Source organism: Meriones unguiculatus, chromosome 5, assembly GCF_030254825.1.
Source record: "Meriones unguiculatus strain TT.TT164.6M chromosome 5, Bangor_MerUng_6.1, whole genome shotgun sequence".
NCBI lineage: Eukaryota > Metazoa > Chordata > Mammalia > Rodentia > Muridae > Meriones > Meriones unguiculatus.
In genome coordinates this window covers 97,651,227-97,677,415 of record NC_083353.1, presented here as the reverse complement: position 1 = coordinate 97,677,415, position 26,189 = coordinate 97,651,227, and the positions used below count along the sequence as shown (strand labels likewise).

Genomic DNA, 26,189 nt, shown 5'->3' with positions numbered 1-26,189 from the left:
ATAAAATCATTTCATAGCCAGCCGGTATCTAGAATGCTGGAGAAATGCTTCTTGGTACAGAAAATCAAAACACACATATTTGGTGTCAGAAGCATAATGGGGACAGTTCATAGATCCCTCCCTAGACCCTGAATAGGAAAAAAAAGAACCTATCTTTTTCCTTTTAACTCTGTAGAGATATAAATAGGTACTGATAATTTAGCTATATTGCCTGACCAAACAAGAGAATTCTGACTTTGACTGACTTGGATAATTTTTTTTTTGTACCAGCCACACAGTGAGATGTAACATTTGTACAAACTGATATTTTTCTATTCTAATTATGGGAGACATTCACAACAGGTCTTACTGTACATAGAAAGACTATAGGGCTTTCTATAAATGACACTGTTCCCTCAGCTGCTGTCAAGAGGAAAAACATTCTGCAAGAAAAACATCAGCCAGTGAAGTGTGCACATAGACATATTTACAGGTACCTCCAGAATGGGGTGGTGGGCCGCACAGGAGTACCATTCCCTGACCTCGACGGACCGACACTGTGCTTCTTGTTCTTGTTTTAAAGTTTTCAAGATCTGTTGGGAGAAATGAAGGAAAACATATTTAAGCTTTACAGCACTAAGACACCGTGGGACACTATCGCTATTTCCAAGAAGGTAGTTGTGCTGAAAAATATTTTGGATTGCACCTATACCAGTGAAATTCTGTTCAACTGATACTGACAATGTTTTAGCAATATTGTCCCTTACTCCTAGATTCCATTGCTAGAGTGTCCAATAAAATGGGCACTTCCCATGTATGCCTATTCACACTCAGAATAATTAAATGTGTAGTTTAGTTCCTCAGACAACCCTAGTCAATTTTTGAGTACCCCATAACTATATACCACAGTCTATAACACACATAAAGAACATGTCTATCATTCTAGAAAATTCTACTAGATATTACCCACTTAGGTAAAGTTTGTATGACTTCCTGTAGTTAAGCGTCATTGTTATGATACAAACTCTTGCTGGAAGAGATACCGAATCCCACTAAATGAACTCTTTTACAGTTTTGTTCTTACCATGTGTCCAATTTACCTAGTGGCACAAAAAAAAATGAAGAAGTTATTGGTAATAGATATACAATCCATTTAGACATGAGCAACCATTGCTTCTGACTTAAACAGTGTGAAGAACTGGGAGAAGAAGCTAGAAAGATGGCTCAGTAGTTAAGAGAACTTCCTGATCTTTCCAAGTACCTGGGTCCAGTTCCCAGCATGCACTGGCAGCTCACAACAGTTTGGAACTCCAGCTCCAGCAGATATGACACCCTCTCCAATCCCCACAGTCACTGCACACACACACACACACACAGTGTACATACATATATGCAAGCACAACACTCATACACGTGGAAAGGAAAGTCAATAAAGTTTTTAAAATGGGAAAGAACCTAACGTAATATATACAACAATTGTCAAGTGTCCTACTTGAGCTTTAAAACTGGGATCCAAATGCTCCCTTTTTATTTTATGAATGCCATCAGTTTTAATTAATATTTGAGTGATCAAAGCATTACTGTACTTATACAACATTTGAGGAAATATTGAGAAATATTTGTAGTTAACAAACAGTATTCCAGGTGGTAGAACTAACTCACTTTGAATGGAAAGACTGTATTTGGATAGATCTGAGATATGCAGTCATCTCTGTGTCCTATTAGTTGTACATATCTTGGGCACATCTTAATTGTATGAGCTGTAAACTGAGAATTACATGAGGTTTGTTTTCAATTAAGAGCCATGGCAAAAGTTAAAGAAAATACTATGATAAAATATAGATAGCCAAACAAATCCTTTTACACTGTAAGGTGAGTGTTCAGTATAAGCTCTGTCCACAAAGGAACGTTATGATTCCACAGAAAATAATTCCTTGAGCATCTCATTTTTAAAAAGACAACCAAGTTGCAAATACACATCCGAGTGAGCTCTAGATGATAAGAAAAATAAATTATATATATGCCCATATTTAGAAAAATATGATAGGCCTCAAACTGATATTTTCAAATGTCATAATCCATCCAAAGTCTAACCACTAACTAGTAGTAAGGTAACTCATTTTTATACTTGCACACTCATGTCTGAGATTTTTACTGGCAATATTTATAATGCAAACAATAAAATATAAATTATATAGTATAAATATTTATAACTTTCATTATAGAATATATTTTTACATCCTTAGCCAGCACTAAAACAAAGAAACAAACAAAATCCATGACAGTGTTAGAGGCAAGAGATTTCATTCAAAATGGTTGTTCTAACTGTATAAAAATTCACTGAGATGTATAGTCTTGGGGTCTGGTTAATTTCTCTGTGTGTGTGTGTGTGTATGCATGCATGTTTGTATGTGTTTGTGTGTGCATGTTTTGTTGTTGCAAGGTTTTAATAGTAAAGTCTAACAAAATATATACATACGTTAAATGCAAACTAACAAATTTGCAGTCACTTTACCACCAAAGCCTTGATATTAGATAACGATAGTAGCCATAACATTAGGAAAGACAGCACATCCTGGGCAATATTTCTTCACCATCACCACCACACAGCTTGCAACAATACCCATTTGCAAACCATACAGGGGAGGTACCATGTACCAAGTACTTTTTCTTACACATCTCCACCTAGTTCCATTGTGGCTTCAATACTCCATTCATGGGTAATGTACCAAAATTCAGTGTTCATGTAAGAAAGTCCAGTGTTTCAGTGCTAATGCATCCAGAAATATGTCAGGATAGCACAGCTATGTCTTTTCCTCCAGAGCCAGAGAGAGAGAGAAACCTTAGCTTCACTAGGAATGTAGTGAGGTCAAGACAAAGAACATCCAAACCAGTTAATTGCCACAGATAAGGTTTGTGCAAATGAATTTCTTGTCAGTGTATGTGAGGGTGGCTCCATTTGGGTGCAGGGTATGTTGACCAGGGATCTCAGCCCCAAGTCTTCTCTTGGCTTCCACTACAGATGAGTACTTTATGTAGAAATTTAAAATTTGTGTACAAAAGATGAAACAAGAGGAGGAGGGGCAAAACAAGCCTAGTAAGAAATAGGAAAGTTTCCATGGTAGGAACTGACCTATTATTTTCTTTGAGTTCTAATCCCTTTAACTCATGCATTTTGTTACTAAAGTTACAGCTGAATATAAGACATAATACATGACAAAGAAATAACATTATGTGCCACCGTTTCTTGAAATAGCATGTTTTTCTAGATTTAAGTATGGCTCATTGATATGCTATGCACAGACCTTAAAAATAACTACCTCTGGTTTTGTCATGATTTTATTTGTCATCATTTTAGGTAAAATTTTCAGAAATAATGTGCTGAGGGATGACTAATTTTATGGTAGATATGTTTTCAAATCATATTTTACTACCGTGTATTTATCCTTTATTCTCTTAAAAGATATATTGATATCTTATTTTTCACCAAATTAGAAAATGTGCTACAGCATTGGGGGTGAGGTAGCTCATGGAGAGCACAAAAGTGATTTAATAGGTAAATTCCTGGAGGAATGAAGCGCCACAAAGGCCTTAAGATTGCAATATACAATCACTAATAAAAACCTTTGAACAGAAAGACATTTGGAACTCAAACCACAAAGTAAATCAGAGAGTAAGATGGAAAACATCTAACTATTTCCTGTCTGGAAAGTTATTAAATTTTGAGAGCTGGTAAAAAAAATGCTTTCCATAAATACTTGGATATGCTTCAGACCAATAAAAGCAACATGATCCAAGAAATTTTTGTGAGAAGTAATAACATTGACTAAGAAAAAGCAATTTATTTAAGCCACCATTAAGAGACCAGCCACTGCACACGTGGGTAGGAAGGACTGAAGCTATTTGCAAGCTGGCACCTCCCAGAGGAACATATAAAAAGTTGAGTTGTAAAATGGCCAGGAAAGGTTAATGAGATAGTAACACACATCATGGTGTGCTATAAGTCCACAGAGGAAAGGGAGAAAATGAAGAATGAAAAATGGCATAGTAAACTATGCACGTAATGCAATCACTTTTAGTTACATATTGTGCAACTAAATATAATATAATTTTAAAAATACAAATTTATATATATATATTTTTTCTAGATTGGATAGACCTGGATTCAATTAACTCTCATAATGTGTCCTTAGCACAAGAAACTGTCAGACCCCATCTTCTGTCTTATTGCTTCCTTCAGTTAAAAAAAAAAAAAAGCAATCAATACGGAAATCAATATCAACCCAGGAAGACGGTCAAGTAATACATTGGTTATGAATATAATTTCCATAATGATGATTTCAACATTTATAAAAAGAAGGAGGTATTTTCGGAGAGTAATTCCAAAACCCTGTTACCAGGCAGCATATTTTAAATCGTGTCTCGAATGTCTTCCATTTGCTCCCTAAGTGTGGGTGCACATATGCATGGTTCTTGGGATTGCGGAGGCTCACACCCAGAATAAATCAGAATTCATGAAACCTCATGGGTTGCAAAGCCACATTTCTTAAATTCTTTCCGCTCAGGAAGGAGGAAGAAACTATTAGCGAGACTGGCATGGTTGACTGGATTTCCAAGAGTGAGTTTATAGCAAGAGGAAGAATTGCTTAATGGTTTATCACACTGGCTTTGGAGTCAGAGGCCTGGTGGAAGAGCTCAGCACTTCTACTCTATCGCTGTGTGATGTGGGTGAATTCTTTAATCTCCTTGAACTTCTATTTCTTCATCTCCAGTATCAGGTCAATAATTCCCATCTCATGGGGCTTTCTAAAGATTAAAATGATGTGTGTAAAGTACTTACTTAACTCACTGCCAGTTCCAAAGTCAGTGGTCTGTAAGTGTTAGGATTACCATTATCAAAGGAGCTTCTATACAAAGTGACTCACTAGGAGAGAATAAGCTTAAATTTCTACGAGAGTGACATTTATGTATCACAGGTTGTTGGGACATATAACACACGGACAGACAAACACACACACAAACACACATAGACACACACTCCTACACCACTTTTTTCTTTTGTTTTTTGTTTGTTTGTTTGTTTTCAAGGCAAGGTTTCTCTGTGTAGCGCTGTATGTCCTAGGCTCACTTTGTAGACCAGGCTGGCTTCAAATTCACAGAGATCTGCCTGTGTCTGCCTCCCCAATGTAGGATTATAGGAGTACCCCACCGAACCCAACAATTTTACTTTTTATTATTAATCTGTGTGTTTGTATATGTGGGGTATATTCAAATGAGTGCTGATGAGTACAGAAAAGGAAACTGGGTCTTCTGGAGCTATAGTCACAGGAGGCTGTGGGTGCTTGGAACTGGATTCAGGTTCTCTGGAGAAAATACACATTCTTATCTACAAAGCTGTCTCCCTTGATCTTTGTCGTCTGTTCTATCCAATGTCCAGCAAAAATTCTTTGAGCTCCTTGTTGTTTGTTAACAATTATCACTATCAACTCCTTTAAGCAACAAGTAAGCAAAACAAAGCAAATCTCTCTATATAATTTTCCCAAACTCCTGGAAATCATTTCCTCTCTCTCTTTTTTTTCCATTTAATGTAATGAGCACACATGTTTTAAAATATAATACTATATTAAATATATCATTTAATATATATTATTACATTAATTAGAATGAAATATAACATTTTCTTAATTCTTTGAGAATTTCTCATGTGCATAAAATGTATTTTATTATATTTATTATCCAGTTCTCCCCAAATTCATTCCAGACCCTCCAGTTTCCCCACCCAAATACCCGTCCTGTCTCTGTTTTCCCCCTATAACACACCAAGTTCAGCTCGTGCAACACATAAGCTCTTGGATGTGTGGATACCCTCAGGAGCTTGGTCAACTTACCAGAGACCACACCCTTAAAGAGAACTGTCTTTTTCTCCTCTAGGAGCCATCAGTATCAACATCTCCACAGCTAGAGCTGAGTTCCTGTGAATTCCACTCCCCATACTGGAAGGTTTTCTGGCTTGATCTTGGAAAGGGACCTGGACCTGACCTGAGGTGTTGGGCTGATATTAAAAAGTAAATGTCTTTGCTGGTCATCTTTATATTTATGATACTTATTAGTAAAGAGGGAGTTAATTCAGTTGGGTTACTACCACTTAAGTCAGAAGTAGCATTGCAGATAGATAGTGTATGACTTTGGGATGTAGTTGGGAAGAAAAGGCAGATCTGGGGAATTTGATGAAGAAATTATTACTAATAAATTATGATGAAGAAAAGCATGTGAAGATGGCCCAAAACACATTTGCCCAGGGTCCGAAATCCTGCATTTAGTGAAAGGGGACACTAGCCTGTTCTATAATTCTTGCAACATATTACTACTCTGCCCTTTGTTTCTAGGAACAAAATCCCAGGAAGCACTAAAAACAGCAGAGTCCGTATTCCATGTTAAGGAGGCTTCTGCTGACTATTTTGGTTACATCATCATTTCCATAAACAGTACCTTTTTCAGAAGAATATTAGGCCAATTCTAACTAGGTCCCAGACAGGACACACACTTATTTCCCATATGTTTCTCCAGACTACTCTGTGAAGTTGACTCTATTATTAATTACACTCAATAGAAAGAAAAATATGAAAGATTCCAATGGAAACAAGGAAAAGGTTGAACTAGAATCCAGGACTTCCCAACACAGACACCCATATATTTATCTTCTGTTCTACATGAAATTAAGTAATAAAATTAAAAACATATAGCTGACAAATATTCTTCAAACTATTCCACAAAATAGAAACATTACCAAACTCATTCTATGAAGCAACAGTCACCTTGATACAGAAATCACAAAAAGACCCAACAAAGATAGAAAATTTTAGAGCAATTTCTATCATAAACATTGACACAAAATACTCAATAATCACAAACCAAATCTAAGAACACATCAAAAATATGATTCACCATGACCAAATATCCATCAATGTAATCAACCACATAACAAACTGAAAGAAAACAAAACAAAACATGCAATCATCTCCTTAGATGCTCAAGAATCATTTGACAAAATCCATCACTCATTCATGTTTAAAGTATTGGAGAGATCAGGGATATACGGCAAATACCTAAACTTAGTAAAGACAATATACAGCAAACCTATAGCTAATATCAAACTAAAGTGGAGACAAACTGAAAGCAATCACTCCAAAATCAGGGACAAGGCAAGGCTGCACACTCTCTCCATATCTCTTCAACAAAGTTCTTGAAGTCTTTACTAAAGCAATAAGACAATTAAAGGAAATCAAGAGAACATAAATTGGAAAGGAAGAAGTCAAATTATCACTATTTGCAGATGATATGATACTATACATAAGTGACCCCAAAAATTCTACTAGAGAACTCCTTCAGTTGATAAATGCCTTCAGCAAAGTGGCTGGATACAAAAGTAACTCAAAGAAATCAGTAGCCCTCCTCTATACCAAAGACAAAAGGTCTGGGAAAGAAATTAAGGAAACAACACCCTTGACAATAGCCACAAAAGACATAGAGAATCTTGGTGTAACTCTAACCAAGCAAGTAAAAGACCTGTATGAAAAAAACTTCAAGTCTCTTAAGAAAGAAATTGAAGAATAGATCAGAAGATGGAAAGATCTCCCATACCCATGGATCAGTAAGTTCAACATAGTAAAAATGGCCATCTTCCTAAAAGCAATCTACAGATTCATTGTAATTCTCATAAAATTACCAACACAATTCTTACAGACCTTGAAAGAACAATTCTCAACTTCATATAGGAAAAAAAAAAGCCCACGATAGCTAAAACAATCCTCTACAATAAAAGATCTCCATCCCTGATCTCAAGCTGTATTATAGAGCAACAGTAAATAAAAACTGCATGGTACTGGCATAGAAACAGACTGGTGGATCAATGGAATTGAAGATCCATAAATAAACCCACACTATGGGTTTGATATCCCCTATGGACACTTGATATTTGACAAAGGAGACAAAACCATAAAATGGGAAAAAAATAACACCTTCAAGAAATGGTGCTGCTGTAACTGTATATCTACATGTAGAAAAATGCAAATAGATCCATATTCATCACTCTGCACAGAACTAAAGTATAAGGGGATCAAAGACCTCAATATAAAATCAGACACACTAACTCTGTTAGAAGAAAAAGTGGGAAGAGCATTGACCTCATTCGCATATGAGACAACTTCCTGAACAGTACAACAACAGCTCAGGCTTGAAGAGCAACAATTAATAAATGGACTTCATGAAATTGAAAATCTTAAGGACACGGTGAATAGAACAAAATGACAGCCTACAGACTGGGAAATGATCTTTACCAATCCTACATCAGACAGAGGGTTAATATCCAGAAAATATAAAGAACTCAAGAAATTAAACACCAATAAACCAAATAATCAAATTAAATTCTCAATAAGGAATATTGAATAGCTGAGAAACTCTTAAATAAATGCTCAACTTTGTTAGTCATCTGGGAAATACAATTCAAAATGACTCTGAGATTCCATCTTACACCCATCAGAATGTCTAAGAACAAAAACTCAAGTGATAGCACATGTTGGTGAGGTTGTGGAGAAAGGAGATCACTCATCCAGTGCTGGTGGGAGTACAAACTTGTATAACCACTTTGGAAATCAATCTGGTGTTTTTTTCAGAAAATTGGGAACAGCTCTACCTCAAGACCCAGCTATAATACTCCTGGGTGCATACCCAAAAGATGTTCAACCATTCGACAAGGACATTTGCTCACCTATGTTCATAGCAGCTTTATTTGTAGTAGTCAGAAACTGGAAACAACCCAGATGCCTCTAAGCCAAAGAATGAATAAAGAAATTGTGGTATAACCACACAATGGAATATCATTCAGCTACTAAAAAACAAGGGCATCATGAAATTTACAAACAAATGGATGGATCTGGAAAAGATCATCCTGAGTGAGGTAACCCAGACCCAGAAAGACACACATTTATAAGCAGATATTAGCCATAAAATACAGGATAACCATACTACAACCCATATGCCTAAAGAATCTAAGTAACAAGGAGGACCCTAGGGAGGATGCTTAATTTTCATTCAGAAGGGCAAATAGAATAGACACAAGAAGCTGTTGAAGAGAGGGAACAGGAAAGGAGCCTTCCATAAATGTCCTCTGAAAAACTCTACTCAGCAGGATTGAAAGCAGATGCTTAGACTCACAGCCAAGCTTTGGGCAGAGCTCAGGGCATCTTATGGAAGGGATGGGGGGATAGAAGGACCCAGAGAGGACAGGATCTTCACATGAAGACCATGGAACCAACAAATCTGATCCCGGGGAGCCTTTGGAGACTAATGCACCAACCAAGGACCATGCATGGAGAGGATCCAGGCAGCCCCTGTCAGATGTAGTTTATAGACAACTCAGTTTCCATGTAGGTCACCTAGTAAGGCGAATAGGGGCTGTCTCTGACATGAACTCTGTTGCCTGCTCTTTGATCCCCAGCCCCTCCCAGCCCCCACAAGGTGACCTTGCCAGGCCACAGAGAAAGAGAATGCAGGAAGTCCTGATGAGACTTGATATTCTGGGGTCAGTTGTAAGGGAGGAGGGCTCCTCCTTTCTGAGGCCTAGGGGATAGAGATATGGGGGAAGAGGGAGGGAGGGTCAAAGCAGGAGGAGACAAGGGGTGGGGCTACAATTGGGATGTAAAATGAATAAATTATTAAAAATGTTTAAGAAAGAAATCATGTAGTTGATTGCCTGATTGGCCCTTGTGACACTCACACTTTCTTACCCTCAAGTGTCATTTTCTAGACTTCACAAGAAAATGAAGTTTCCTTTGCTGCCCTTTTTTCTGAAAGTATAGGACTTTCCAGGCACCTATTTTTATTTCTCATTTGAGTTCTTTCCTTCCCTTCATCTCTTTGACATACTCTATTTTATCTAACCCTTTGTGCTATTTAAGAAGCCAAAGAACAACTCAATTTAAAACACTTGTGCTTCCCTGTGTGCTCCGTAAAAACCTGTACCTATCTAGCTCACGAGGTGACTGTGATTAGTGGGAAGTGGCATCACAAATAATGCTGTTCTGCTTTGGAGACAGGTGCCCTAAAATGCAAGCTGTTATTACCAGCAGTTTTCTCTATAGGAGCTCATCTCTGTTCGCATATCACCCTGATGCTGGAGTGTTAATGGTTAGGCAGCTGGAATCTCTTATCTTTGGTTTCATACCAACACAATACAAAGACAAACAGGAAAATAACTTGAACTATTGAATTTCAAAGTAAAACCTGGATTCTTCATAGTGTTCTGTAAGGAGCGCTGGGGACCTGACCCTTGCCTACATCACTGAACTTACTCTTTGCTAAACTTTCTCTTTGTTATTTTTACTGTGATAACTGTGTTTTCCTTTCCAGTGTTCAAGAGGCTTAAGGCTGACCCTGTCTTGAGACCTCTGAGTATGCCAATTTCTTTATTTGATGTTGTCTTCCAATTTGGGCATATCACAGTGCTGCTAAAAGTCCTTCCCTGGAAGAGAAGTAAAGCAAAGTGACTGCTCCTCCCAAGGTCCCAATGACAACCAAGGCATGATTCTATCAAAGTTCAGCATAGGGAACCAATAAACATATTGGGCCTCCTTACTGAGCCTAGCTGGCAGGTAACTTACAGGGGTATGAGCTCGTCTTTCCTAATTGGCAGTATCTGTAAAGCTTTATCCAGCAGTCATAGGTAGGTTTATAGATGGAGATCTACTTTCCAAGCCTTTATAAACTGTAGCTACTCCTTCATGCTACATGCAGAATTGCCAGAGGGCAGGAGGCCACACATTCTCCAGAGAGAATCTCACCCTCTACTCTGCACCTTTGTATTGTCTTGTAAATGACTGACCATCTGTAAGGATTATCTTTACAAAGGAAAGATGGCTGAACTCCCCAAAGTAGTTTGATTGGCTTGAAGAACAGTCATTCTCATGACTCATGGTCATTCTTTGAGACCAAGTCAGATTTAACTTCCTCAGAGGACCTTTTCCTGATGATTTAGAGTGGATCTTGATTCCAGTTAGTCTACCGTATCTTTTCTTGATTAGTTCTTCATAGTAATCACCAGGATCACTATACGTCCATTCTTTATTCTCTTCCAGATAATGCTTAAAACGATGTGACATGGAGCATCCTAGGGTGGGGTACACTTGGTGCATGTAATAGTAACAGTGCTGTGTAAAAGAAAGACCATCATTGTCAGGCACCCATCCTACCCCAGCAAAGGCCGATGAGGCCAAAACAGGAAATCCCACCAGGAAATCGAAGGAAACTAATGTGATCACAGTTTTTACACACTACTCAGTGATATAACAAACAGTCATCTGCTCTTTGTCTAGTGTGAGAATTCTATAGTAGACAAAGTTGGGATCATTCAAGCCCTCACAGAAAGAAACATAATTCTTCCTTTGGATATTTTACTTCCTAACCTTTGCTTTTCCCCAATGAAAACCAAAATCTGAAAGTCATAATACACTGACCCAGTCTTCTTAAAAAAAAAAAATGAGTCACCTTAGCAGCAAATCAGATACATCAAAGGAACACTAGAATTAATGTTCTCTGAAGAAAAGGCTGAAAAGTCACTTTTCAAGAGACTATCACAAAATCAGTAATCTATAGGAAAAAACCTTGGGAATATATTACAAATGGAGATGTAAGATCCACAGATCACAATCAAATCCAAGAGTCTACCAATCTACCAGCCTCACAATGGCTTGTGAAAAGCCCAGCTTCAAAGTGAAATGAATCCCTTTATCAAAAACATGTTCATTCTGTGGCTTTTCTGTTGTAAACCTTTCAGAGATACATGCTTTGGCAATGAACTCTCTGATAAATTTACTTAGCACTTAATGGCAGTATGTTGTAGATCTTGGGTGGGAGGGGGGAGGCTCTGGCTTCCTCTTCATAAACAAAACTAGAAACTTAACTATTCCATCCTTAAAGGCATCCCTTCCCACCCCAAGAAATGGTGGTAACCAATGCTGAAGAGAAAAGGCAGAAATTGTTAGAATTTTTTTAGTAGCTTTTCAGCTTTGCAGAGAAGTTTTGGTCTCAAAGAAAATGCAAACTTCCATGTGATATACTGAGCTTTAGGGAATGGAAACAATAAAATAGGGATTGTTGACTCATAAAAAATATGCCAGTTATGCTTGAATTCATTGCTCCTAAGAAATTGGGCATATATTGCCATATAGTTGTTTTAGGTAAATCAAGACTGAGGAAAGTAACAAGTAACTAAAATAAAGTTCTTGGGATACTAGGTATTAGTCAGCTGTGTACTGGTTGATGAACTTTGAACAGCATGAAAAACAAGGATCTGTACATAAGCAAAGCTCTCAGATGAGGAGCAGCTGTTATGTAAGTTGAATTTAAGTTGTTTCAAAAACTTCAACATATATTTTTATCTCATTTAATTACAGTTTTGAAAATAAAACCATCATCAACTCCACATGCAAGCGCTGTGCTTATTCACTATCTATTTAGATTTTGCGAAGGGCGCTGTTTCATTCTCATTTTCATAAAGAGGAATCTGGGTGCCAGGAGCACGCTACGCTAAAAACATGAATGTGTGTATGTCTTTGCACAACGTCAGAATTTATTGAGTAACAATAAGTTTGCGAGTACAGTGGTTTCAATGGCCTGAATCTCACTTAACTGGGTAATCACCTGGCCAAGGTGAATGAATACAGGATCTTTTAGTCTAATCTTATTAATATTTACTCTTATAACACACATCTGGGCTGGAAGATTGGTACCTGACAGCTGGTGTTCTTTGTGGCTTTAACCAAAGGCAGCAGTCCCAGTTCCTCAAAATGGAGTCAAGAGCTGCTGTAAAATGGTGACTCCCAGAGCAACACACAGCCTTGAAACCACTGTTTGATCCCGTATGGAGTGACTTGGAGTAAATCTCAGTGTGATCTTAACACACAGAAAAGAATGTCGTGTGATAGACCTTCTAATGTTTAGAAATGCCAACTTTTAGGTCACTAGCTCTTGAACATATGATAGATGATGTAGTATATAGAGGAAGGAATGGAAGGAGTGAGCAGGAGAATAAGAAAATTCTTACTGTTTAGTCCTTATGTGGGTTGCTTGACTGGATCTAGAGACCCAAATAACACAATATCTGATGAGCATCTGAGACATAAAATTTTTTTTTAAGTACCACAGAGTTTTATTAAAACGTTAGGGTGCCCCAAACATAATGCACTACAGTACAGACAGTCCTTAGGGAATACAAAATATTTATACAAAATGTTTTATTTCTAAGTTTTTAAAGCATACTTTTAACACAAAATTTTAAGCTCTCATCTGATAAAATTTCCTCACTAGTTATGTATTTCATTGCTGACAAAATACATGGTGCTCTAGTTATTTTTTTGTTGCTCTGATAAAACCCACTGACCTAAAGCAACTTGGAGGAAGAAAGCGTTTATTTGGCTTACATTTCTGGCTCACAGTCTGTCACTGAAGGAAGCCAGGAGAGACATAAAATTTATTAATTTTATATTCATGGTGTCCTTCATAAGAAGGAAGTCCATCCTAATGCAACTTGATGTGCTGGGCAGGTCGGTGGCAAGGGCTTCCCTTTCTTGAGGAGAAGGGGAGGGAAGAGAGGGGGAAGAGGGTGAGAGGGCAGGACTTGGAGGAGAGGAGGCAAGGGGCTGTAAGAGGGATATAAAGTGAATTTTTAAAAAGTGAAGTCCAAAGAAATAACTAAAGCATGACATTTATACATTTTCAGAGAAAGCAATACATTCATAAAGGGATGAAAGGACAAACTTCTATGAAGTAGGGTAGAAAATTATGGGGGTTTGTCTAAGAAATGTATTGGGGTGAGATTATAGAAATGGCTCAGTGGGTAACGTGCTTGCCATGAGAATATGAGAATATGAGTTTGGATCCTTAGGACCCATGAAAAAGCCAAGGTAGGGAAGAGCATATTTATAGTCCTGGCATTAGGAAAGTAAAAACAGATGCTTCGGGTCCGTTGTCCAGTCAGGCTCGTCTAAATAATGAGTTCCACATTCAGTGAGTGACTCTGTCTCAAAAAAGGATGTTCAAACTGATTGTAGGAAGCTACCTGATGTCAACATTTGACTTCCACATCTATGTACGCATATGTGTGTGTATACTAACAAGAATACACACAAACACACACACACACAAATGTGATCTATGAGGTGGAGGGAGGCAGAAGCTTATGAATATTAAGACTGACTTCACAGCTGGTATATCCTTGCTTACTGAAGTCCTGGTTGCCGACAACTGTCTGTCACATCTTGGTCAGTAAAGAACATTCCTCTCAACAGAATCTTCTTGGCTTGTACATGTGGAAAATAAAGACAGAATGGATAATTCTGAAATAACAATTCCTCCAGTGGTTTCATCTTGAAATAATAAAGACACCAATCTGGCATATTTTGAGAGAATACATTTTTAATTCTCTCAGTGAGGAGAAATAAAGTCATTCACTACCTAAATAATGCACATTAGAAGGCTTCATTATAATGTCAGTCGCTGCTTTAGTCACTGAGGATATATTGTGGAAAAGCAAGTAAGCAAGCAGGCAAACAAACAAAGAAACAAACAAACATCTTTGGTCTCAAAGAGTTTGATATAAGACGGTGAGACAGTTTAGCTAGTAAAGACAATTACTGCCAAGACTGATGACCTGAGCTTGATACTCAAGATCTGTACAGTAACAGGAGAGAACAGAACATACACACTATGGTATTCAGAGCCATAAATATGTACAGATACACAACAAATAAAATATATGAAATTTTAAAATAAATTTAAATACATAGTTTAGTGAAAATGGAATTTAAAAAATTTAAAGAGCTTAATAGATATAAAACACCAGAAACCAAAGCAAATAACTTAAAATATAAATAACTCACCCACCCCCGAGGGGGGAGCAGCCTTACCAGGCCACAGAGGAAGACAATGCCACTAGTCATGATGAGATCTGATAGGCTAGGGTCAGACGGAAGGGGAGGAGGACCTCCCCTATTAGTGGACTTGGAGAGGGGCATGGGAGGAGATGAGGGAGGAGAGTGAGATTGGGAGGGGATGAGAGAGGGGCCTACAGCTGAGAAACAAAGTGAATAAAATGTAATTAATAAAAAATAAATAAATTTTAAAATAAAATAATAAAAATATATATATAAGTAACTTTTGTGGTAATATATGCTTATAGAAACACTATAGGCAAACACAATAAAGGATTTTTGTATGAAAACTAAAAAAGAAATAATGCTATAATGTTGAACCTTTTTACTTCCCATCCTGCTTCTAAGTGTGGGAGGATAAATCATCCTCTCTTGCCAACTCAGCTCTAGTCCCCCACTGAGTCTGCCAAGAAGAGTACAAAATAGAGCCAATGACACAGCAGTCCTAGGTGAGTCTTGTAGTGTGCAATTTATAACTGCAGTTGAAGTCGTCTTAGGTCATGTCTTAGGTAACACCAGAGGAAACTAGTAAGTATTTTCAGCTTACATTTAAAAGTTTAAAATGTCTCACCAACAAAACAAAACAGCTTCCAGCAGACAAGTGGAGAAAGGAGAATGCAGCAAAGGCAATATGAGTGTGAACACTGGACTTTTAAAGGAAGACAATTCTCCAACTTATTTTGTAATAAAGTTCAGTCTTGGATGGGGCTGTTTTGTCTCAGAAGTCCTACAAGTCAAGTACTGGAGAGTTTGGAAGACCTGAAAATCATGTCTTCAGTCCTATTTTCATTGCTTGCCCTTCCATCTTCCCTCCCCTCCTTCAATATTATTTATGGTGTCACGTATGGTAGGTGGTATGAGGAGAAGGAATGTGAATTAAATGTGGCTCCAAGGAGTTTCTAACATAGATTATCAGGAACATTTCAAAATATGACGGTAATATATATAGGAAGTACACTCAGCCATCTGTTTTATCTACAAGCATTACATTCATGAGTTGAACCCATTATAAACTTAAAGTATTATGGCAAAGTTTACATTCACACTAATCTATACACATATATAATAGTTACTTTTTTATTGCTGTGATAAAACTCCATGACCAAGACAACTTACAGAAGAGTTCATTTGGTCTTAGGGTTCCAGGCAGTTAGAGTCCATGATGGTAGAACAAAGCCATGAAGGCAGGAGCAGGATGCTGAAGGGTTACACCCTGGAGCACAAGCAGGAGATACACAGAAGACTGGAAATGGCAAGCTTTTTCACTCTCAAATACATCCCCCAATGCCACAACATTTCAGCAAGGTCATGCCATTTAAGCCTCCCACATATCATCACCAACTGAAGACCAGGTATTCAGGCACCAAAGTATCCCCTGAGACTATGGGGCTATAACATTGAAACTCCCATGCCACATATGTGTTCTCTGGATAGTTCCCTAAACAATACAGTATAATGATCATTTATATGACATTTACCTTGTATGAGGTATTACAACTAATACAGAGATGATTTAAAGTATATAGTAGGACATATACAGGCAAAACATATGCTGTACCACTTATATAAGACACTTAAGCATTGAGAGACTTTGCTATCAGAAGGGGCTCTGCAGCCAATGCCCTGAAGATGCTGGGGGATGACTGTATTCAATGGTGTGTGGAGTTAGGAGAGGTACTACACAGTTGGAAGCTGATCATTTTGTGCATAGTATCTCATCAAATCAGTCGTCCATCTGTAAAGATTCTAGACCCATAACTATGAGGATGTAGAATTTGTTATTAACTTCTGGGACAGCAAACTATGAAGTTTCTGCATTGGCCTCTGTGACCTAGTTCTTCTCAACATACATGATCTGTTCATTGTCCAACAAAGGCCACTGGATACAGATAGGTGCAACACCAGTGCACGCTGTGACTACATAGGAAACCATGGCATCAACCGAGTTCACAGAGGTTACACAAGCCCAGAATGAAAACAGCAGTGCTATCAGTATTCTGGTTTTCAAACCAGAAGGTAAGCTCCTATCAAGCTATACTTTCATCTCAAACCTCCAAGTAACCAGCATGTTGTCTTCCCATTCTTATAATGCACTCCATTTTCCAACTAATATGATGGGTTTTCCTCTGCTTTAGCACTCTGCTGCTGGTGTTTTAAAAAACTGAACTCTAACATGTCTCTAATGGATCCTCTGTAGGAAGCAAACTTCACAGCCACACTTCACGTAGACTCAGATATCCAGACTTTCTTTAAAGATAATAGACAAGGCTGCAATTATCAGGTTGCTACTCAGCATGGAAAATGATGGAGCTAGATGTCTTAAAGCTTCCTTAAAAAATATACAAATATCTTTGAACAAGCAAGCAAATACTTTTAAGGCTATATGCTGAGGTATCGTGGAACTCCAGTGGTGAGAGAAACATTAATGTCTTGTTTTATGGGAAGTCTGAGCCCTAATTGAGCCACCTGGATTGAAAGAAATCTTGGCACTTTCTGAATTCTTTCTGTATGACCACTACTATTTCAAAGACTTTTCATGCATCAATTAATTTAATTTTCACAATAATACTGTTAGGTGCCTGCTATTATATTTTCTTTTATATGTTAGGAACCCAAACCATTAAAGCTAGGTAATTTATTCAGTCTAGTAATAAGATTAATGGTAGAATTCTAACCCAGGCTTTCTGACTTCAGATAAAATGTTTTTTTCTTTTGTGTTATTTTTTATTTGTGTGCTAATAATAAGCACACAAAAGAAAGTGTAAAATGAACACAGAATTTAAACAATAAAATACTGATGTGATTCTAAGATAAAGTATCAAAGATGGAACTTTTTTATAAGTTTGAAAGACTCTATATGCTCTTCCTTGCTTCAAATTATATTATCATTGTTTTAATATCTGTTATAGTTTACATATATATGAATGCAAAACTACACATACATTTATGGTTCCAAGCAATGTACTATTTACTTTAAAAATTCATTTGTACTGAAAAAGTGGAAACTATAAACTGTTTTTAGACTTGCCTTTTCATCGAATGTATGTATGTTCATCTTTGTGTGTTTGAGGGTGAATAGGATACATGTGGATACACATGTGTGAAGCTAGAGGCTACAAACCGACTTTTTTGAGACACCGTCTCCCACTGGCCTGAAGTTCATCAAGTACCTTACATTGTCTGGCTAAAGTGTCTGCCTCTTACCCCAGTCCTGGGATTATAAGCATGTGCCCCCATGGCTATTTAATATGGAATACAGGTTTCAAATTCAGGTCCTCATGTCTGCAAAGCAAGCACTTTACTGACTGAGTTATCTACCCGGCCTCCATAGAGATTCACACATAACGGGTATAGCTGTATTTGATTATTTTAAATATGTCTTTATATAAAGCTACTAAATCCAACACCCCTTTACTATCCTCTGATAACCTCTTTCCCTTCATCTTATGTGTGATTAGGAAGTCCTATTGCCTGAGTACATTTTAAAGATTTCCTATGATCTAGTGTGTGTGTGCACGTATGTGTGTCAAAGAGAAAAACAAAAAACAAGTTTAGACTTCAAATTTCAATAAGCAATCATCACATCAATTTTCTAAAGTTCTTGGGCATTTTGGGTGAGAAATACTGCTACTTCTCACCATCACTTAACATTTTATTCTTTGTTAGTTTTGTCTATAAAATGGTAATTTATAATTTCTAATGGGCCTTACATCATACTCGAAAATGTCAGTTCATGCCATTTATCCTGTCATCTACTGGGATTTTGTCTATTTCTAGTGACTGATTGGTGTTATTTATACACTGAAATTCTTTGTGTATCCTCTTTTGGTTAGTTTACAGGTCTCTCCTGGTGTAAGTCTTTTTACATGGTTTGGTATTTGATGCATGGAAGGCCTGTGAATGCACCAATCTTCACCCTGTGGTTGACATTCTCAGTTTCTCATTTAAGAAACTGTCTTCTTAATCTCAAAGTTAGAGGACTGTCCTCTGTATTTTTCAAAACAAACAAACAAACAAACAAAAAAAAAAAAAAAAACAGTTTAATTAGGGATAACTGGTTGCCCCTTGGAGCAGTATCTGGATCCCAGGCTTCCGTAGGTCTGAGGTTGGGACTCTGTGTCCCAGTACCCAAGCGGTAATAAAATTAGTCAATCAATCAATCACCCACAAATGGCTGTGTTGTGCTCATGTTGACCAGAATTGTGCTGCTCAAGGCACACCATGCTATCAGATCAGCTGCAGCCAGCTCTTACTGATGGCAGCTATGTTTCTTAAAGCCACACTGATTATTACTTACTATTCCCCCGCTCCTAGCAGAAACAGCATTACTTTCCTGCGTATCCCTGTTCACTACAATTTCATCAACTGATCACCATGTAACCTCTTTTTAAGTGTGATTCTGTTTGAAGACATCTCACCTAATGTATGTTGATTTATGAACATTGCACTTATGGCCAAAGGCACAATAATTCACAGCCGAATGAAGTTTATGTACAACATGTATTTTTTGCCTGAGCCATGGCTTTGCTGTGCTGATAAACGCTAGATAGCCCTTCAGCATCATTGCTTTGGGCAATTCTCAGAATCACCAACTACAAGCACTAAAATGCAAAAGGCACGCCACTGAATATCTTGCAGAAAGGGCACTTGTTTATGGTGAAGGAGCTGAAGTAAGAAGGCAGCGTGTCACCTTAGTCAGTTGGAAAAATGAGTGCTGAGTGACTCAAATAGCTTGATCTTTGGTGTACATCCACAAATAACTGCAAAGGCTCTGAGTGTTGATGTGACTGCTACAGATAAATTTCAGGGCAACTAGCTGAGGAATGTACACCCGGAGGCACCTGATAAATGACACTGTTAAGTATTTGGTGTGTCACACAGAGTTTATACATAGGTATAGCCAAAAGTCATTTTTCCCCTAGAACATTCTGTGTGAAAATGATTATACAAAAGAAAATGAGGATAACAGTTATAGTAATTTAATAATGACAAATATTAGCACTAGTAATTTGTAAGTGGTAGTAATTATAATAGTAATAACTGGAGCAATGCTAAAATGCTTCTCTTTGTTTTTATATTACTTAAAACAATTATGTATGTGTGTGTGTCTATTTGGGTATATGCAGATAAGCACAGGTGCCTTTGGAGACCAGAGACGGTGTCAGAATTCCTGTGCTGCAGTTATAAGTTGTTGTAAGCTACCCAACGTGAGTGCTGGGAATGCAACTCAGGTCTTCTGCATGAGTGGTATGAGTTCCATTGTGTAAATGCACCACAATTTCTGTATCCATTCCTCTGTTGAGGAACATCTGGGTTGTTTCCAGATTCTGGCTATTACAAATAAAGTTGCTATGAACATGGTTGAGCAAAGTCCTTGTTAAATAATTGAGCATATTTTGGATATATGCCTAGAAGAAGTGTAGCTGGATCTTGAGGTAGCACTACTCCTAATTTTCTGAGAAAGTGAGATTGATTTCCAAAGTGGTTGTACAAGTTTACATTCCCACCAGAAATGAAGGAGGGTTCCCCTTTCTCAACATCCTCTCCAGCTAGTATTGTCACTTAAGTGTTTGATTTTAGCCATTCTGTTGGGTATAAGGTGAAATCTCAGGGTTGTTTTGATTTGCATCTCCCTGATGACTACGGACAATGAGCATTTTTAAGTGCTTCTCTGCCATTAGATATTCCTCTATTGAGAATTCTATGCTTAGCTCTGAACCCCATTTTTTAATGGATTCCTTGGTTTGTTGGTATTTAACTTCTTATGTTCTTTATATATTCTGGATATTAGCCCTCTGCAGCCTTGCCAGGTCACAGAGGAAGACAATGTAACCAGTCCTGATAAGATCTGATAGGCTAGGGTCAGACAGAAGGGGAGAAAGACCTCCCCTATCAGTGGTCTTGGGGAGGGGCATATAGGGAGAAGAGGGGAGTAGGGTAATATTGGGAGGAGACAAGGGAGGGTGGCACAGTCAGAATACAAATTGAATAAATTGTAATAAATGATAATAATAAAAAAGATTAAACCCAATGCATAAAAGATTCTTGTTGCAGCCTGACAATAAATGTTGAATCATTAAAAAAAAAATGATTAGTATGTGTTCTTAACTGCTGCACCATCTCTCTAGGCCAGTATAAATAAACACTGCATTTTTTACTTATACTCATTTATCTAAGTATGAAAATATCTCTTTGAAGGAGAGTAGCAAAGACTCCATTCAGCATTAAAAATGATATAAAGAAGATATTTGAACTTCCAGAAAGTTGCTTAATATTAAACCTCCACTGAGTTAAAAAAAAAATCTGGGGCAAGAATGTGATGCAATAACTTACACTGGAGTTTGGAAGCTCCTGCAGGCTGGCATCCTATGTTCCTTAGGCTTTGAAAACCTATCTTTATGTTCTTCTGAGATAGATGGGCCATGAAATTTTACTCTTAGCCATGATGCTAAAAATGATGACATACTGCTTTGAATCACATGAGACGTGTTTTAAAATGTGGGCCTTCATTATCTTATAAACCTTCACTGTCCTCTTTTGATTGATGTCTTTATTATTTTATGAAAATCCATAATAAGGAACAAAAATTATCTTATTAAATTGACATACTGTGCCTTGAGCAATAGGCAAGGCTGCAAAGATTCATCAACTCAGTTCAGCTGTGTTATTAATATTGCTCTCCCTGATTAGTGTTAATTGGAATATTTTAATTGATGCAATGTTTTACTGCCTTCACAGCTTGAGCGAGTTGAAGTGCAGACAACAAGTTTCAATAATAGAAACTAACAAAAACTAACTTGATCTTATTAAGTTCGGTATGGACACAGTTTGGCAAACACAGACATCACAAATTCACTGAACTAGAAAATGGAATGAAAATAATGTTCACTCATTCAATTCACTTAACATGTGCTTACAGAGGACTCGCTCCATGGTCTTGTGATATAACAATGAGAAAAGCCCAGCAAATGACAGGGAGTTGGCAGGTAATGTGATTAGGGGACAGTGCAGGGTTGAGGGAACGGAACACTCAGGAGTAGGTACAAAGGCGGTGTTACAAAGAATGGACTCAGGGGTCTGGAGAGAGGGGCTAGGGATTAATAGTTTGTTTGGATCTTCTGGAGGACCAGAGTTAGGTTCCTAGCACAAAATTGGTAGTTCTTTCTGGCCTCTTTGGGTACCTATATCCATGTGCAAAGACCCACCTCTCCACACACTCGCATACAAAAGTAATTTTTTAAAAAAGTAAGCTAGAGTAAGTAGGTGACACGATCAAAGACTTAGGAAGGGGAGGATTTATTCAGGCACACTTCAGGGAGGAGACATTCTGGATGAAAGTCAGGATCCCAGGCATGTTTAAACGACACACAGGTCAGTTTGACTAGTGAGGACAATGAAGGAGAGAAGCAACATGGAGCTGGAACAGGTAGGGCAGAGGCTGATGGTGTCTTGTAGGCCTCTGTGAGATCTCTGACTCTCATGCTGAGTGAATGTAGAAGCGACTGGAAGTGTCTCTAAATCAGACTAACATGGTTTGACTTATGGTTTTGTGGTTATCCAACTCAATTTCTTCAAATACAGTAATTGCCCACTGCATGCCTGGAAAAGCACTACAAAACGAAAAGTGGGCAGATAAATTAAAACACAGCCTTTGTTGCTGAAGGACTCAAATTATAGGAAGATGTGGGCAAATATCAGATTTAAGTCAAGGCTAAGAGTTCTCTAAGTGTGTAACCAAAATTCTGTGGTTTCTCGAGGAACAAAACAAACTATTTTTACTGCATAAGCAGAAACATAATTACATAGTATATAATATATGGTCTCAGCCTGGAAAAATTTGTATTTCAAGGAAAGCAGAAAAGGCATGAGACAAGGGAGGAGAAGGGACAGAGTTAAGGCATGATATCAAATGATCAAGGGACATTAAAAGTATATGGTATGTCAGATAGACATGGAGCTAATATGGGTAAGTCGTAATGATCCTAGCCTTTTACATTTATTTTTTCTTTCATAAAAATCTTGATTTGATCTGATAGACTAAGATCAGAAGGAAGGAGAGGAGGACCTCCCCTATCAGTGGATGTGGGGAGGAGCATGCATGCAGAAAGGGGAGGTAGGGTGGGAGCAGGAGGGGAGGAGGGAGGGGCTTATGGGGGATACAAAATGAATAAAGTATAATTAATAATAATAATAATAAAAGAATGCAAAAAAGGCACTTGAATTAGAAATTAAAAAAAACTTGCTAAATAAGTGATTTTTTTTGCTTTTTAATTAAATTTTTATTTTTTACATTAATTACAGTTTATTCACTTTGTATCCCAACTCTGGCCCTGTTCCTCATTTCCTCCCAATCATACCCTCCCTTTTTAAAGTTAGAAATATACTGATTTCTCAGCTATCCCATGTTTTCTACAAAACAGGGTTTCAATAAGGTGACTTGTTTAATTTTATTGCCACATTTCCTAAACTTCATTTGACTGCTAGATATGCTGAAATTTCCTTTATTTATATTCTGTAGAAAAGTCTACCAGTTTGGGGGACAGTTTCCTGTAAGCAACAATAACAACTACAGGAATTGAGGAATATAGTTTGGGTATGGTGATGAGCTACATAATGCCGTCTGGATTTTAGGAAGTTGTTCCTTACATGATATGAATTCAGGGCCCTTCAATTATCAGTTTAACAGCAGAAGAGGAGAAAGCTAAAAGTGAATGCAGGTTTACTTGTTACCTTGTTCTTAATCTTGCCTTCATTTTTTTTTTTAAGAACATAGGTGCTTATATAAGGCCTGAAGTAATTAGTATTTCTTCTGATAAATCTAAACTGAAAGAAACTAAAACACAATGTAGACTTGTAATACGCATTCATCTTTATTCAGAACAATGGCACCAGCCTAAATTAGATTTCATTGAATTAATGTAGCCGTGAGAAAACTTGGGGGTATATTTAGCTTGTGTATTAAGTACGGCTTTTATTTTTAGACTCCTACTTTCATTTTCACTTTTTTTTCCCTCAGAGAAACAAGGTCACACTAAAAACCATGCTATAGAATTGAATTTAATCAATGGTATTTTTAGGTAAAGAGATGTCAAAAAATTCTGCTTGATATTTTGGCTTTAAGAAACTCTGCTTCATGGTTAGTCATATTGACTAACATTCTCAACTTTTTATGTTTTTATTTTCAGAAAACCTGTGGGTATAATTCTTTGAAGGACAATTCTTTATATTTCCATTTTTATAAGAACTCTAACGTTGAAGGATGGTGAAAGGTAAAAACTTCAGCTGATGTTGTTAGAATATAGCTTAAGCCCTTTATTTGTTCTTTGTAATAAACTGAGTAAAATAAACTGAGTGCACCTGTATTGATTTAAAAGATGAAAACAAGGACAGGCTTTGCCTCCTCAGTCACATGTGTCAGGGAAACACCAAAGATGCTGTGAAACCTTGTGTTCCTTTCTTCCAGGTGTTTCCAAGATTAAGGAGAGGACAAATAATTTACAAACGTCTAAAAGGGGCTGTTTACATTTAATGCAATCATGAGCATATAAAAATTAGGTGCAATAAAAAAAGTGTTCACTCACAATCAAATTTTTGATAATTGTGATTGTTTTTTTTGCATGGATCAGAGGTGACTTTTTTAGACACAAGGCAAATTTGAATCCAGATATACTCACGTGTTATTCTGAAATATGGTGGCTAGGAGTAAAATGAGATGCTTTTCATCTACCCGGCATACTTTATGCCATATTATATTAAGAAAAGGTAAAAATAAGTATCAGAGAAGAAGGGAAAATGAAGGCCACATGTGATACTACTTTGTATCTTTACTTACTTTGTGAAGTAAGTAGATGTTTAAAATAATGGCCACAGGAGCAATCAGAATGCCATAACACATTCCAGTTATGTAGAGTGAATATCAAAGTATTGTCTTACCAGGTTCAATTATCATACTCAATCTGTCTAATGTAGTTTTTTTTTTCACGATTACTATACTTTTAAGACACTGATATTTTTTTCAGAGAGTTAACCACATAACTGCTCTTGTGGCCTTAAAATTTTTTATCCATACTGGAAGAATATAAGTAAACTGGCAGAATGGAAATGAGTCTTCTTAACCTGGGTGGAGACCATGGTTAGTTTTACTGTATTTCTAGTTGTTACTCAATGGTTGTGTCTCCCCTCATTTCATATGTTAAAATCCTAACTACTACGTTTTAGACATGGGGACAATGATGATTGAGCAATGAGGACTGATGAATGACATTAGTAAACTTATAAAAAGGAACCCCTACTAGCCTTCTCACTTTGCCACATACCAAGGCATAAGAAGATAGTGGTCTCTGAACCAGTAAGTGACCCTCTCTGGCTGCCAAATCTGCTGCCACTTTGGTCTAGAACTTCTCAGGCTCTAGAACCACTGCAAATGTACCCTTTGTTGTTTCTAAGTCATTCATTATATGGCAGCTTATATAGCAACCTAAACAGAGTGAGGCATAGTTTTCAAAGCACTCAAGAATTCATTTATTTCTCCTCCCAAAGGAAGTGGAAGCCTTGAGCTGTCAAGTGATTTGTTTAAAGTGCCTCGTTTGTGGCAGAGCTAGACTTGGAAACCAGATTGACACTGACACCCTGTCTTCATCCTGTCATCTTGTGCTGCTGTGCTGATCTTTACTGTAGCATTCCTTCTGAAAATACTTTCTCACCATGAGAAATACCAGGGTTTATCCTCAACTGACTTTAGGCATGAACATTGTCAATACTTCCTTTGAAGGGGACATGTTGATGCACATTGCAGCACTGAGTATTTCCAGAAGTTCTGAAGAGAGCAAAGCCTATGAACCATTCCCTAGCTGCCTCTTACAGATTCCCAAAGAGCTTAGGCTGAGAACTCTGCCATGTAGCCTCAGGAAGTCAGGTGTTTTCCACAGATGGATCAGGCACTAGATTTTGTTTACAGAGTTAAAACTTAAATAACAGTAGCTGGCTTTGAGGATCAGAACCTGTAAAGTGTGTCATATGTCTCATAATTGATTTTCAAAAAATAAAGGATGTGATGGATAGAGAAATCATACCTAAGAGACATGTTAGACTTGAAACGGGCTAAGCGTTGTGCTTTAAACACCCCACCAACAACTGTTTTTATGGCACTATATGCTGTTTCTTTTGCTCGGTATTTTAAACTAATCCCAAATCCACTGGCAAGTGGTAGATATCAGGAGGTCATTA

At 37.4% G+C, this 26,189-nt stretch overlaps 1 protein-coding gene across 8 annotated transcripts in view; it reads right to left on the bottom strand.

Annotated features, from left to right (window-relative positions):
• The window catches only part of LOC110555893 (contactin-4), a 1,034,823-nt gene that overhangs the window by 270,975 nt on the left and 737,659 nt on the right, over window positions 1-26,189 (bottom strand). For all 8 annotated transcript variants that reach the window (XM_060383874.1, XM_060383872.1, XM_060383875.1 and 5 more), the window contains one exon: window positions 477-572. In XM_060383874.1, coding sequence (XP_060239857.1) covers window positions 477-572 — 96 coding nt within the window. The remainder of the gene's footprint in view (window positions 1-476; window positions 573-26,189) is intronic.